Here is a 15,120-nt window from a genome sequence, read left to right on the forward strand (position 1 = left end):
GCTCAGCCAATAGTAGCGAAGAGTCTAATTGCGCAAACAAAGATTTCAGGGATTGGAGCATAAATACTATACTACATATATACCTCAGACTCTGATGCCATTGAAGAGGGCCAAAAGCCCTGAACAATCTACTCCGACTCCCCTAAGGGAGTATAGAGACCCAACGACGATCATACCGACACATCTACCTCAGCCTATGCCTGTATCTCTTCGACGGCCGCTCTTCTCTCCAGCGTGGCAGCTCTGCACAACAAGTCTACTTCGCTCTCACTACTGTCTCGACGCAATGCCGACTACGAGCAAACGCAACAGTTCACTCTTTACTCACTAGGAAATCGAGCAACTTCCTACTCACTGGAAGACAACTGGCACTTGCAAGCTACAAATACACTATCGCAGTGTGGACTAGACTTCGAATGCACCAAGTTGTAAGTAGTACAAGAGACTTTCAAATCGCATTGCTTCATTCTACACCTGCACGTGGTCAAACGACACTGATCCCAATAAGATAATGATGAATTCTTCATATTTTGTGAAATTTCAGCCTCTCAAACTTTGAAATGAACGTCCTAACGTCTGACTCTATACATCGGCTCAGCTCTTGTAATGTAACCTTGTGAGGATGTAACAGGGAATAAAGCCAGGAGGAAGAAGACCCACAAAGTGGTCAAATAAAAACCGTGATGATAATAAATTAAAAATTTATTATTCTCATACTCTTTATTCATTTATACATTATGATCTTTGAAATATGTCACCGTATATCTGACTTGTAAGTGCTCTTTACATAAAAAGGCATACTTTTACTGAGAGATAGGTATTTATAGTGAGTGTTTAGTCCCTCTGAGTAATCTGAATATTTACCCGACTATGGTGAAGCAAAAAGGAGGGTTTTGATTTTGAACTGTATTTACGAGTATTCTATAAAAGACTTATGGTGAAATGCGTACACTGTACTCATTTTCTTTTTAAGCAAGAGCAAATAATTTCCATCACGATGAACAACAAGACCATCACCGGTTATTTTTACGAATAGATTTCAATTTAACTTTATACATTTCCCAATGGTGGTGTGTGAAATCCACATCGGCATGTTTCTGGCACACCACATGCAGGTTGCTCCATATATCGGCCAAATTTTCGAGGTCGTGTTTCAACTTGTTGATGAAGTCGACGAACATCCTGATGGCCACGTGCGCGTCGACCGCTGCGTAATTTTTTTGTCGGTTGCTAAGTTTGTCGGCCTCCCAGTTACCGCATTGAATCTGTTAAAAAATAAATTGCATGAAGTTGAGATTCGAGAAGAACTTTTGTTAATTTAGGGATCCGTTTCTGAAATATTTGTTTTAAAACTTTTTATTTATCTATATTGTTTATTTATTTATTCTTTATTGTACGAAATACAACAGGCGTACAGCACAATAGGCGGACTTAATGCTAGAAAGAAGCATTATTTATAATCAGTCAACCATTGGGTTTAGATTTAGTTTGACTCCTGCTGTCTAAAAGTTTAAATAAATAAATTTCATACAAAGATTGCAAATTAGTTAACAGTGGGCGCGGTTGCGCAAAAAACCACTTAATATAAATTTTCAATCTACATAAAATTTAAAGAAAAACATAACTAAGCAAGTTTAACAATAAATAATTGAATAGCAGCGTGTTGACGTTCGCTGTGCGCAGCGCTTGGCATAACTCATTCTTAAATTAGCAACTACGGAACTCTATACTGCGCATGGCCCGACATGTACTTGACCGGATTTTTGTAAATTTGGTTCATCCGATTTGGTTTTCAGAATATATTTGCACCAAAATGAGACAGATCAGTTTGTTCATACCTTCTTATCCTTATCCAAAATAACGTCAAGTGCAGTCTTGGCTAGGTAGGCTAGGCCTCTGGGCGCATACCACTTCTGGGCCATGTGTCGGATATCATAAGCAGACTTGACGGCAACACCATAATCTTCACGTAGGAACCTGGCGTCCCATACCGGGCTAACACCAATTTTGTAAATGTTCTCATCTTCTAGGAATTCCTGTTAAAAGTTCAAATCAATTTACATTTGTTGCTTGATTAAGAATTATTCAGGGTAAGGTTTAGACGTAAGATGAGAAATATCGTTTGTGAATAGCCTTGATGGACTTTAGAGCATGGGACAGTTCTATTATTGAACAATTGATAATAACTTTCATAACTAGTTCCATTTACAGTAGTTATTATCTATTTATTTGAGAATTCCATTGTAAATGGAATTTTGCCTTCTAACTGTATATTTATATTTTGATTGAATATAAAAAGTCAGGCATTCGAATTACAATTTGGGTTATTTGTACATTGAATTAAGTATTTTACTTAATATTATTGATGTTTGATAAATATTTTTGATTTCCCACAAAATGGGATTGAGTGTTTATGAAAATGAAAAGTTTATTTATTTTAACTACTTTACAGTATCTCTTTTAGGATGGGATCTCCATTTAAGTATAAATACTTGTGTTTGGAGAACCCGCTCTTCTTATGTGCTAAGCAATAAATACAAATAATTATTGAATATGGCAAATCAAATTAGAATACAACTAAAAATATGAACCAAAAACCTAGGATTAGACAAGATGTCACACCACAAAACACATACCACCAATATAAGAGTAGGTATTAGAACAATATTATCAGACCAGCCTAGTCTAGTCTGGGTTATTTTAAAGCTATTTTAAAAAAATTTAAAGGATAATTATGACCAAGTAATGCAATTATGGAAGTAAGCGTGATAAGGGTAAGTAAAAAGTATACACATTTATGTAGTCTGCGGTTAAGTAACACATTATGTACACAGCAATTCTATCTCATCAAAGTTTGCAAGAATAAAGTCAGTCTTTTTACATGTATTATAAGTTTGCTCATAAATATTTAGATGTCTATTTAATTGGTTGTATATACGTGAGGCCTGGCTGGAAAATTGTCTTTTAGCATATATGGTTTTCACAGGGACAATTGTAGCCACATTATGTTTTCTTCTTCTACTTAGTTTTTCCGGATTAGAATCAAGAATTTTATGTTTTTTTAAGGTAATGTTTAGGATATAAAGTCTCCTAACCGAAAGTAAATTGTAGTCTGAGTATAGCTGAGAGATAGGATACCTATAGGGTTTAAAAAAATCAGCCTGAGAAGGGATCTTTGTGCTCTTTCGAGGTGCAAAAATTCAGTCTTAGTAGCACCTCCCCAAACCGAAATACAGTAACCGAGGATGGATTGGGCAAGTGTAACATATATTAATCTTAATAACTGGTTATCAGCTATGTATCTAAGTGCTTTGAAAACCCACATTAATTTGCGTATTCTATTTACGAGAAGCTGCAAGTGTTGGTGCCAGATAAGTCTCTGATCCACAATTATCCCAAATATTTAACAGTTTCTACTTTATTAATTCTATTACATCTGCATTCTTGAGTATTGTTACAAACGTGTATTTTCAAATTATAATCTTGTTTAGGTTGTGTATTAGTAAATGTAGTTAGTAAAAGTAATATAGTTAGTTTTTTCCATGTTAAGTGTTAGGAGACTATTTCTCAACCATTTAGCCATCGACTCAAGGCCATGATCTGCACAGCGTTTAACTTCTTCGCAAGAGTCCCCCACGAAAACCACGGCAGTGTCGTCGGCTATGAAAAAAATATGGCCTTTTTGAAGCTTCATATTGCAAAGTTCGTTAATATATATTATAAACAAAGTAGGACCAAGGACACTACCCTGGGGGACCCCGTAACCGATTTTAGCTTGTTCACTAATATAGTGGCCTACCTTAACTCTCTGCCCGCGGTCTTTGAGGTAATCAGTGATAAGAGCAAGGGGAATCCCTCTTATACCTACCTTTTCAAGGCGATGCAAAAGCATAGGCACAGGGACAGTATCAAATGCTTTTTTGAGATCCAAGAATGACGTTAAGCACTTTTTACCACTGTCTACTGCTTCAACAATTACGGAAGTCAGTGCAATAATAGCATCCTCTGTAGAAATTCCTTTTTTAAAGCCAAATTGAAAATTGGAAATAATTTTGTACTTTTGCAAGTATTTGAGAAGTCGGTTGTTAATCAGCCTTTCGATAATTTTTGAAATCGCTGTGAGGACAGAAATAGGTCTATAGTTGGAAACGTCATCCCTGTCACCGCTCTTGTAAACTGGTACAATAATAGCTTGCTTTAGAACATTAGGAAAAACCCCCTGCTCAAAACAAAGATTTGCTAAATGAGTAATAACTGGAACAACTAGTTCGTGAGCAAATTTCAAAAACCGATTTGGCACATTATCCCAGCCTAGGGCGCTCTCTGACTTAAGTCCCATCAATACATGATATGATGTTTAAATTTACATAAATAAAATCATCAGCATACTTTTAGTACTGAGGGTACAAATGTGAGTTTGTCCAGCCGGAACAGGCCACAATAACCATCATATGAAGACAGCTGGACTAGAGCAATTGGTTTTCTGCAGCGATTCTCATATATCCATTCACAGTCGAATCCAACAGCATTATGGGAACTGCATCGCCTGCAATAAAATCAGATTTTGAAAAATTGATTGTAATAGAAAGTGGCAAGGCTAAAAATTAAGTTTAAAAACTAAAACATACATATATACATAAAATCACGCCTCTTTCCCGGAGGGGTAGGCAGAGACTAACTCTTTCCACTTTCTAAAAACTAAAACCCTACTAAAAAGTATAAATCTATATTGTTATGTAGGTACAAACTATTAAAAATTTACAGAGTAAGAATTAAATAGACAACTTAATTATGCATATAATATATATGGGTTACCTAGTTTAGAAGTGATTTTATAAATTCTTGCAATTATCAGGTAATTGCAAACAAACCAAGACCTGATAATAGTTACATGTTTGAATTGTGCAAAGAAAGCTCTTTCATTTGATACACCACAGAACAATGAAAAATTACAGTCCCCTAAAGAGCTGTAATTATTTACAATGAGAATAACCAGCGGACGATCAAGAAGCTTCTATAACAACACTTCATTAATAACTAGTTTAAAAGTTCAGTACATCCCATTCCCTTTCGAAATCCCGCTTGGGCATCCCATATTTTGTCATCAGTTTCATTCCTGACTCTATTAATCAATACCTTAGCATACAATTTGCCGACGACGCTAAGCAAGCTTATACCACGATAATTTTTGCAGTCCAGCTGTGACCCTTTTCCTTTGTAAAGTGGCACGATAATAGCCTTACACCAATCTTTTGGTTTTGGTGAAAAGGCCTTACAACTGACTAGCTACTACGCCTTTTCCAAAAGATTTACGCTTCGCCTTTTCCTTTTTACAATTTCGAACATTTCAATTACGCCTTTCATCTCATTCTCTTTTTCTTCACTATAGCAGAAATCTTTATTATTTCCTTCCTTTTTTTCAAATAAACTTTCAAAATAGTCCTTTCATATCTTTAACCCACATTCTTCTCCTTTCACAACGCTACCATCCTGGCATCTGATCCTAATCAGCTCTCTGGTTATACTTTTTCCTTGGGCTGACCTTACGGATTTCCAGAATGCTTATAGATTTGACTGAAAGTCTTCTGATAGCTTTTATCAAATTCCTCTTTATACTCTTCTTTCTTTCTATTTACAGCTTTCTCAACCAAATCTTTCATTTTTTTTATATTCCTTACGTGCTTCATTCACATCTTCACCCATAACCTTTTGCAGCAGCAGTTAGCTTTTGGTGCTAACAAATCCATCCATGCTTTCTTCTTTAATTGCACAAGTTCTTGCACATCTTTACTCATCCACGCACTTTTGTGATTTTTTCCTTTTCTTCTAATTACAACACACACTTCAACAGCTACTTTCACAATTCTTTCTTTAAATTCCTTCCATCCATCTTCAATATCGCTCATCTCATCTAAATCTTCAAATTCATCCTTCAGTCTATTAATATACTTCTTACCTACATCCATATCTTGCAAATTTTCTACTTTCACTCTGTCTAAAGTGCTAGTTTGCTCCCTAACCCTGTGTCGCCAGCGATTGAAGATACCCCTTATCCAGGATATCACCAGTAAATGGTCTGAGTCAATGCCAGCACCGCAATATGCTGGGTATCCAGCACATTGTTCTTCAATCTTTCATCAACAATCACAAAGTCTATGATACTTTTTAAAATACCTTCCACTCTTGTGAAGGTGGATCTTTTTATGTCGAAACATTGAGTTCGACACAAAAAGATCCCACTCTAGACAAATTTCTAATACACTTTTTCCATTATCATTCACCTTGTAGTCACCAAATGCACCATGCACCTTTTCATATCCATCATGCTTTACACCTACCCCATCCATTAAAATCACCTAGCATAATAATCTTCTCATTTGGCTTAGTAACTTACAATACTTATCTTACACTATTCCAGAACTCCTCATTTATGCTTTTCCCTTGAATCCACATTCCACGGTGCATAAACACCTAGAACGAAGATCTGAGTGATTCCAACTTTCAGCCTAATCCATAGAAGGCGAGGGCTGACACACTCCACACACTCAGCCATTCGTGCAGAAAGAATTAGACCGACCCCTTGACAGCCTCGGCTGGTACTGGGAATTCCAGACCAATAAGCCGTGAAAGGGCGTCGCATCCTTTCCGCTTCGTTTCATTCACGCACAACACATCCAAACGTCTTTCATGGCATACTTCCTCAATCTTATTCTTCATTCCTCCTCTTACATTCATCGTCGCAAAGCGGCTTTCAGCAGACCGCATACCGCTCCCGCCGGAAACGAGACGTGATGGGGTGCGGACACCATCGCCGCTATTTAGGTGCTTTTCAAAATTTGCATCCATGCGATCCCCACGAGGCGCTAGGGAAAAATAATGTCCGCCCCAGCAGAGCCCCGCATGCCAGGGTAAGGCTAGCCATTACCTGGGGGGTCGCCCAACCCCATGGCGGAGGTGGCACGCTCTAGACTAGGCTCGCCCCTAGCCATGCATCCATCGGCGCGGCAGACCTTACATTGGCAGGAATTCGCATTAAAAGAGAAATCCCAAGTTTATAAGCCTATCCCTTTGTCGCCTTTTACGACATCCGTGGGAAAGAGATGGCGTGGTCCTATTCTTTTTTGTAATGGTGCCGGGAACCATATGGCATTGCCGGGAACCACACGGCATAAATATAAATACACATATCGATAGTTAGAAATAAATAAAATTATATTCTTACCGTTTCAATTCTTTTATAACTTCATAGCACTCATTTACAGTACAAACAGTTTTTATGTTTAAATAATTAAAAACATAATAGGCTTCACGCCGATTTTTGTTTGTGTATCTCCGAAATAAATAAGTTGCACCAACACTACCAAGAATGCAAACAAGGGAAAGTTTAAATTTGGAAACGTACATTTCGAAATAAAATAGAATTCTATATTATACAATACTCATAAACATAATCTGGTGAAATTTTTAATAATGTAGGAACGTGCTTGTACAAGTAAACAAAGCGTAAACAAACAAAACAAAGCAACGCACGTGCAACGCACAACCTGGTAATTTACCTAGAACACCCAACAATACTATCGATAGTATTGAGGTTCAAAATCGAAAACACTATCGATAGTTTTGGCCTATCGATAGTAAAAGCATTTTTCGATGGAAAGATTACTATTGATTGTCCCTTCCTAGATAGCCCTTTGAAGTCTTAGAGGAAAACGTCTTCAGACTGAAGACTCCTCTGGCTTATAAAGTATCGACTTAACTCTGAGGCTTAAAGCTTCACATGATTATGATACTTGGTAATAAGGCGATGGGCTAGGAACCTGTCACTATTTGAATCTCAATTCTATCTTAAAGCCAAATAGCTGAACGTGGCCTATCAGTCTTTACAAGACTGTTGGCTCTGTCTACCCCGCAAGGGATATAGACGTGATTATATGTATGTATGTATGTACTTGGTCATTGGATACGACACTGCTGACTGACATACACAATGCCAATTAAGCAGTCAAAGTCAAATCCATGACGCATGTCACTCTCATCCATCTTTTTTTATCACCATTGCTTCTTGCTTGGCAATAAAATTACGTTACTATTAATTATTGGAGTTGTTTTTCAATTACTAAGTACATATATTTATTTTATAAATAATTTTCCTATATTTTAACAAAATATAAAGATGGCACGGGACAGAAGTCCAGATCGCAGACGATCTCGATCGAGGGAAAGGCGTGAGAGAGATCGTTACGACGACCGTGATACACACCGTGAAAAAACCAAGAGAAGAGATAAATCCAGAAGCCCTAGAAAAGAACGGGACCGATCTCGGAGCCCTATGAAGAAAGACAGGGAGCGTTCGAGGAGTCCATCTCGTAAAGAACGCGGACGCTCGCGGAGCCCAAAGAAACGTGATGGTAAAGAAAGACGACTCGACGATAAGGATAGAAATAGAAGCAGGAAAGATGACGAAAATAAACAGGAAGACGAGGAAATAAAAGAAGTAAAAAAAGATGAACAGAAACCAGTAAAACGTGAACCACTTTCTCTAGAAGAATTGCTTGCTAAGAAAAAAGCTGAGGAAGAGGCTCGAAGTAAACCTGTGTTTTTGACGAAAGAGCAAAGAGCAGCATTGGCTTTAGAGAAAAGACGGGAACAAGTGGCGGCTATGAGGGCCAATATTGATAGGCCAGAGATAACTACTATAGACCTTACAGGGCCCAGTAAAAAAGAGGAAGACAAAAAGTACAAAGAAGATCGTGAGAGGGAGAGAGATAGACGGATGGAAGAAAAGGAAAGAGAAAGGGAGAGAAAATATGAAGATAGAAAATCTGGTAATGATCGTCGTGAAGACAAGAAAGATAAGAGTGAAGATTTCTCCAAAACTAAAGACAAGGAGCGTGAAGAAGAAGCTATAAAGGCAAGGTATTTGGGCATTATAAAGAAGAAACGTCGTGTCAGACGATTGAATGATAGAAAATTTGTGTTTGATTGGGATGCATCAGAAGATACGTCAAATGATTATAACACATTATACAAGGAGAGACATCAAGTACAGTTCTTTGGACGTGGCCACATAGCTGGCATTGACATTAAATCTCAAAAGAAAGATCACAGCAAATTCTATGGCAATCTATTGGAGAAGCGAAGAACAGAGCTTGAGAAAGAACAAGAGAAATTGCGCCTTAAAAAAGTTAAAAAGAAGGAGGATAAGCAAAAGTGGGATGACCGCCATTGGTCTGAGAAAGATCAGGACGAGATGACTGAAAGGGATTGGCGAATTTTCAGGGAAGATTACAACATCACTATCAAAGGTGGTAAAATCCCCAATCCCATTCGGTCATGGAAGGAAGCTGGCTTCCACAGTGATATAATGGATATAATCAATAAAGTAGGGTATAAAAGTCCTACCCCTATTCAGAGGCAAGCTATTCCAATTGGTCTGCAGAATAGAGATATTATTGGTGTTGCTGAAACTGGTTCTGGTAAAACCTTGGCCTTCCTCATACCACTTCTCACTTGGATTCAGTCACTACCTAAAAATGAGAGGTTGGAGGATGCGGATCAAGGGCCTTACGCCATCATATTGGCTCCAACCCGTGAGTTGGCTCAACAGATTGAAGAGGAGACAAATAAATTTGGTATTCCTCTAGGCATTACGTCAGTGGTTGTTGTCGGTGGTCTGTCTCGAGAAGAACAAGGTTTCAAACTGAGATTGGGCTGTGAAATTGTTATAGCCACCCCTGGCCGTCTCATAGATGTTCTTGAAAACAGATACCTAGTTCTGAACAGATGCACTTATGTAGTATTGGATGAAGCTGATCGTATGATTGACATGGGTTTTGAACCTGATGTCCAGAAAATTCTGGAATACATGCCTGTTTCAAACATCAAGCCTGATACAGACGCAGCAGAAGATGCATCAGTATTACTAGCAAACTACAACACAAAGAAAAAGTACAGACAAACTGTGATGTTTACAGCAACTATGCCTCCCGCAGTGGAGCGTCTAGCTAGGAGCTACCTTAGAAGGCCTGCCATAGTCTACATTGGTTCCGTAGGCAAACCTGTCGACAGGACAGAACAAGTTGTATTCATGATTGGTGAGAATGAGAAACGTAGGAAGCTTACAGAAATTCTGCAACGTGGAGTGGAGCCACCTATCATTATATTCGTCAATCAAAAGAGAGGTGCAGATGTTCTTGCAAAGGGTTTGGAGAAATTGGGCTTCAATGCTTGTACCTTGCATGGTGGTAAAGGGCAAGAACAGCGTGACTTTGCATTGGCTAGTCTCAAAAATGGTTCAAAGGATATCCTAGTGGCTACTGATGTCGCCGGTCGTGGTATCGATATCAAGGATGTCAGTATGGTCATCAATTATGATATGGCGAAGACTATAGAGGATTACACTCATCGCATTGGTCGTACAGGACGTGCCGGTAAGACTGGTAAAGCTTTGTCATTTGTCACTAAAGAGGATTCGGCGCTGTTCTATGACCTGAAGCAAGTTTTGCTTGCAAGCTCCGTATCGACCTGTCCACCAGAACTAATGAATCACCCAGAGGCTCAACACAAGCCAGGCACAGTTGTCACTAAGAAGAGGAGGGAAGAAATGATATTTGCTTAGTTTTGTATTTCTGACAGGATAAAACAATACTTATAATTTCATAATTGAAGTCTGTTGTTTCATGCCATTTGGCCCTATGATTTAATACTAGATATAATAGAGGACTTGTCAGAAAAATACCTACTCAAGTTATGATTAAGTGAATATGAGTTATGTGAAAGGTAATTAAAAATCACATAGAAAAATATACATTTTATTTAATTATCGTAGATAATTTACACTGTAGAAGACTAGTAACAATAAATAAATAGCATTCACTAATGGGATGATTCCTCTACGTATTTGCACTTCGCAACTGAAAATAATTAACAAAAAAAATTCGTAAAACGTGGGTCGACAGTCTACTTATTTCACATTTGACGCACCCAAGGTATATTGCAATCACAATGTCCCCTCTTGTATCCCTTTAGCCGCCAACACGATTATTAATTCTACTTATTGGTACTTGATTTTCAATGGACATATCATCTACGTCGTCGTCTTTTAGTAACTGTTCTGAAAAGTAAATTATTTTCATTAGTATTTTAAGCAAATATTGTAAAAATAATATTAATGCAATAGCATTAAGCATGCAGTATGTTAGGCAGGTAAGATAAATAATGACTGCACCCCAAAAAGCTGTTAAGACGAACAAAACTCAAATCAAGGCAAAAAAGCGTTGGTTGAACCCATCATGCATATCCATCGCCTACGTACTCAAAATGGGACCTATTCCTTTTTATCTGATGGTTTAGAGTCGCTTGCCTCCTTCGCCGGCGGCGGCATCACGGCCTGTTTGACGGAGGACGCGACTGAGAGAGTCAAGTCGACTAGCTCGGAGAAGTCTTTGGGGATCGACAGCTCAGGGAATTTCACCTCCAGTTGAGGATCGCCGGGCTTCACTGATGGAATATTGAGAACATTCAGTGGCAATTCTCGTCTACCCCACTAGTCCCATTTAGATGTACCGCAGTGGTACAAGCGGGACAATTTTGTCCCTGTAGTCCAATGGGGCAATGGACACTAAAGAAATCGTCTCAGTTTTCCATCATGGAACTAGTGGGATTGATGGATTATGTTAGTCCCAGAAGTCATATTAATACCGTAATCACCAGTGTAATTAAAAATAAGAAAAATAACATGACATTGTAATAAATGTCCCTTAAAGTTGAGAGGAATGTCTTATCTACATCCTACCACTCCAGTTCACCTCTTACCAAGAGAGAACGTTCGTGAATAAGTCTCGTCTTCAGTTTCTTACAAATTACTTGGTATACACGGCTCAGAATATACCTGGGCTACCTCCCATATCTCCTGAGGTCACCATATTTTTAAATACTAGAGATTCTACGCAGCTCAACCCGCGTAAAAGGAAAAATCCCCTTATCTCCCGTTCCCACGGGTATTTCCATAAATCCTTCCTTAATGTATGCCTACCTCATAGCAATTATCTGCATGCCAAATTCCAGCTCGATCGGTGCAGTAGTTTCGGCTGTGCGTTGATAGATCAGTCAAACATACATACATAATCACTATCTATTGCGGAGTAGACAGAGCCAACAGTCTTGAAAAGACTGATAGGCCACATTCAGTTGTTTGGCTTAATGATAGAATTGAGATTCTTATATAGCAACAGGTTGCTAGCACGTCGCCTAAAAGAAGAATCCCAAGTTCATAAGTCAAACCTTTGCATTTTATATATACACTAGCCATGCCCGCGACTTCGTTCGCGTAGAATAGTTATTTTGGGCATCATTGAAGCGCTCATGGATGAATAATTTTCCCCGTTTTTTTCACATTTATCATTATTTCTTTGCTCCTTTTAGTTGCAGCGTGATGTTATAAATGGTATATTCAACGCAAAAATATTTTTTTAATTCGACCCAGTGAGTTATGAGATTTGCGCGTTCAAACTCTTCAGCTTTATAATATTAGTATAGATATATATCATATAGATTTCATAGAATTAAAGTTCTAAAACCATGTTTATTACCTCCATACAGGAAATTGTATGCAATATTTATATACTGCTTGGCTAAAACACCATTGCTCTTCATGAGTTCCTTTGTATCCTCGGGGAAGCAGATCATACCCATTGCTGTTGTGCCCACACCAGCATAGAATACCCTCTGGAATATTATTATTTCTTATATTCAGATTAGCTTAAAATAAGCATAAATAATCTTTCTTAATTTTAAAACACAAAATTAGCTTGCATGAAGGGAGTTATGAATGTGGATGAAGCGCAGGAAGTATGCAGAGATTGTGGCAAGTGGAAAGAGGTAGTCTCTGCCTACCCCTTCGGGAAAGAGGCGTGATTTTATGTATGTATTCAGATATGATTAATACATATATCACATCTGTTGGCCTTTAGGGGACTGAAAGGCCACTTGTACTAGATGGATTAGTGATGGAATTAAGATTCACATAGTGACAGGCCCTTGATTAATTTTAGAATCCACATGGAAGCAGTAGCTGGTACACATTGTTTTTTTCTTTTCTACCAGCAACAGCATTTGCACAAGATGAATGTGCTGTGAACTAAGGGAATAGACTATCCTCTATCTTTCTAATGGATGTCGTAAAAGCCGATTAAGGAAAAGGCTAATAAACTTTGAATTCTTCTCGTTGTTGATGACCTAGCAACCCTGTCACTTTTTCAATTCCATTATAAAGCCATAGAGCTGAACATGCCATTTTAGTCTTTTCAAGACTGTTGGCTCTGTCCCCGCAAGGGAATATAGACGTAATTATATGTATGTATGATTTATGACTATGACATATTTAAAGAGCAGTACACACCCTGATGATTCCACCTCTGAGACCCAAGATGAATCCGGTCAGGCCTCCCATTGCCACAGCACCATACCTGACATCTTTGTTTTCCTCCTCACGCAAATATTTTACAATCCCTGAAACAAAATTAAATATTATCAACTAGCGAACCACCCTGGCTTTACATGAGTAGCATTAACAGATACAAACCTTCCTCAGAAAACTGTATTCTTTAAATTTCAAACGAATTGACGGCCTCTGTGGCTCAGCGGTAGTACGCTTGTCTGTGACACCGGAGGTCCCGGGTTCGAATCCCGGTCAAGGCATGATGAGAAAAGAACTTTTTCTGATTGTCCTGGGTCTTGGATGTTTATCTATATAAGTATTTATTATAAAATATAGTATCGTTGAGTTAGTATCTCGTAACACAAGTTTCGAACTTACTTCGAGGCTAACTCAATCAGTGTAATTTGTCCCGTATATATATATATAAAAAAAAAATAATACAGGTATTAAATGCATACACATAACACAAACATCACATCTATATCCCTTGCGGGGTAGACAGAAGCAACAGCTATCATAAGACCACATTCGGCTGCTAGGTTTTATGATAGAATTGAGATTCAAATAGTGACAAGTATATAAGCCTATCCCTTTGTTGCCTTTTATGACATCCATGGGAAAGAGAGTGATCCTATTCCATTGGTGCCGGAAACCACATGGCACCACACACATAACATGCCCTCAGACTTTTTGAATCATGTTACTAGATCTGTATGTTATGTGCATGTTATACCTGAATTATCTACAAATAGTACAATGCAATGAAAAAGTTTAAAATCAGGTAATCGAAGTAACACTAACAGTCAGTTTTATCCTGTACATCATGGTAGTTTTCTTCCACTGTGTTCTTAACAGACTCAGTCTGGGCCAGCACTGTCTGGATGGACTCCCGAACAGCTCGGACAGGTGTCTGCAAGGCTTCCCTTATAAATCCTGGCTTGTCCGACTTCGCCTGTTTCTGTTGATTTCTAAAAGCATAGATATAGACATTAATTTTGCAGATTGAGTTACAAAAGAAGGCCGACATAAAATTTGTGGATATTGGAAAAGTTTATACTAGGCTTAAATGTATAATGGGATGGGCCAAGTCATTAAAAATAATAGAAAAATATGAAAACATATTGATAATACGAACATATCATTATGTGATTGCAGCTGTGCTATTTGCTACAAACTTTGATACAATCTTCTGAGTAAATTGAGGCAAGAAAACTTACTCAACATAATCAGCATGCGGAGTTTCGTATATGGGTAGTTCTGACAATTTCATTAGTGGTGGCTTAGCGGGGCCACTCGCCTCTTCCTTCAAAGGAGTCGCTGCGTGCACAGATGGAACCAGGGCGGCTAAGCCAGACCCAAACACCGCTTTTCGAAGCATCTGCAAAAAAGGATTTTTCGCACTAATAAAACTGACAATACATTATCATAACACAAAAGAAAAGATTACTTGCCTCTGTAGCAAGCTATATAATTATAATTGTTAAAAAATTCATAAATAAGATAAATTATCTGCTAATAAAAAATGTTTTATCAGCAGCTGATTCGTTCGATTGACAGCTAGAAATTGACGTTACGTAAGCTGTTGCCATTGTAAAATTTCAAATAACATCTATCTGTAACTACTTTTTGTTCAATGAACCTATGTACTAAATATCCACAAAATAACTAAATGGTAGATATCC

At 38.0% G+C, this 15,120-nt stretch overlaps 3 protein-coding genes across 4 annotated transcripts; 1 reads left to right on the forward strand and 2 right to left on the reverse strand.

Moving 5' to 3' along the window:
* Positions 1-684: 684 nt before the first annotated feature.
* LOC106140211 (exonuclease 3'-5' domain-containing protein 2) lies at positions 685-7,589 on the reverse strand. Its single transcript, XM_060954522.1, has 4 exons — positions 7,223-7,589; positions 4,390-4,546; positions 1,839-2,036; positions 685-1,265 (listed from the first exon to the last, which is right to left on the reverse strand). The coding sequence occupies exons 1-4, from the start codon at positions 7,402-7,404 to the stop codon at positions 1,014-1,016; spliced, it is 789 nt and encodes a 262-aa protein (XP_060810505.1). The 5' UTR covers positions 7,405-7,589; the 3' UTR covers positions 685-1,013.
* A 443-nt stretch (positions 7,590-8,032) lies between these two features.
* Positions 8,033-10,819, forward strand: LOC106140217 (probable ATP-dependent RNA helicase DDX23). The gene has a single exon (XM_060954393.1). The coding sequence runs from the start codon at positions 8,174-8,176 to the stop codon at positions 10,616-10,618; it is 2,445 nt and encodes an 814-aa protein (XP_060810376.1). The 5' UTR covers positions 8,033-8,173; the 3' UTR covers positions 10,619-10,819.
* On the reverse strand, positions 10,796-15,042 carry LOC106140210 (MICOS complex subunit MIC27). 2 transcript variants are annotated; one of them, XM_060954394.1, is made up of 7 exons: positions 14,890-15,042; positions 14,656-14,816; positions 14,240-14,406; positions 13,400-13,509; positions 12,591-12,726; positions 11,315-11,499; positions 10,796-11,113 (listed from the first exon to the last, which is right to left on the reverse strand). In XM_060954394.1, exons 2-6 carry the CDS (start codon positions 14,814-14,816, stop codon positions 11,327-11,329), a joined length of 747 nt encoding a protein of 248 aa, XP_060810377.1. In that variant the 5' UTR covers positions 14,890-15,042; the 3' UTR covers positions 10,796-11,113; positions 11,315-11,326. The 2 variants fall into 2 exon arrangements, with proteins under 2 accessions (XP_060810377.1, XP_060810378.1); XM_060954395.1 differs by lacking the exon at positions 11,315-11,499.
* Between the last annotated feature and the right edge of the window lie 78 nt (positions 15,043-15,120).

The sequence above is a fragment of the Amyelois transitella genome, chromosome 4 (genome assembly GCF_032362555.1).
Source record: "Amyelois transitella isolate CPQ chromosome 4, ilAmyTran1.1, whole genome shotgun sequence".
Lineage (NCBI taxonomy): Eukaryota > Metazoa > Arthropoda > Insecta > Lepidoptera > Pyralidae > Amyelois > Amyelois transitella.

Coding starts and splice junctions, on each gene's coding strand:
- LOC106140211 (XM_060954522.1), bottom strand. CDS start 7,404: ATGTACGTTTCCAAATTTAAACTTTCCCTTGTTTGCATTCTTGGTAGT. Junction 2,037..4,389: donor TTGTACCCTCAGTACTAAAA/GTATGCTGATGA, acceptor AACTTTTAACAG/GAATTCCTAGAAGATGAGAA. Junction 1,266..1,838: donor TTTTGGATAAGGATAAGAAG/GTATGAACAAAC, acceptor ATTTTTTAACAG/ATTCAATGCGGTAACTGGGA.
- LOC106140217 (XM_060954393.1), top strand. CDS start 8,174: ATGGCACGGGACAGAAGTCCAGATCGCAGACGATCTCGATCGAGGGAA.
- LOC106140210 (XM_060954394.1), bottom strand. CDS start 14,816: ATGCTTCGAAAAGCGGTGTTTGGGTCTGGCTTAGCCGCCCTGGTTCCA. Junction 12,727..13,399: donor TCAGAGGTGGAATCATCAGG/GTGTGTACTGCT, acceptor ATAATATTCCAG/AGGGTATTCTATGCTGGTGT. Junction 11,500..12,590: donor ATACAATTTCCTGTATGGAG/GTAATAAACATG, acceptor ATATTCCATCAG/TGAAGCCCGGCGATCCTCAA.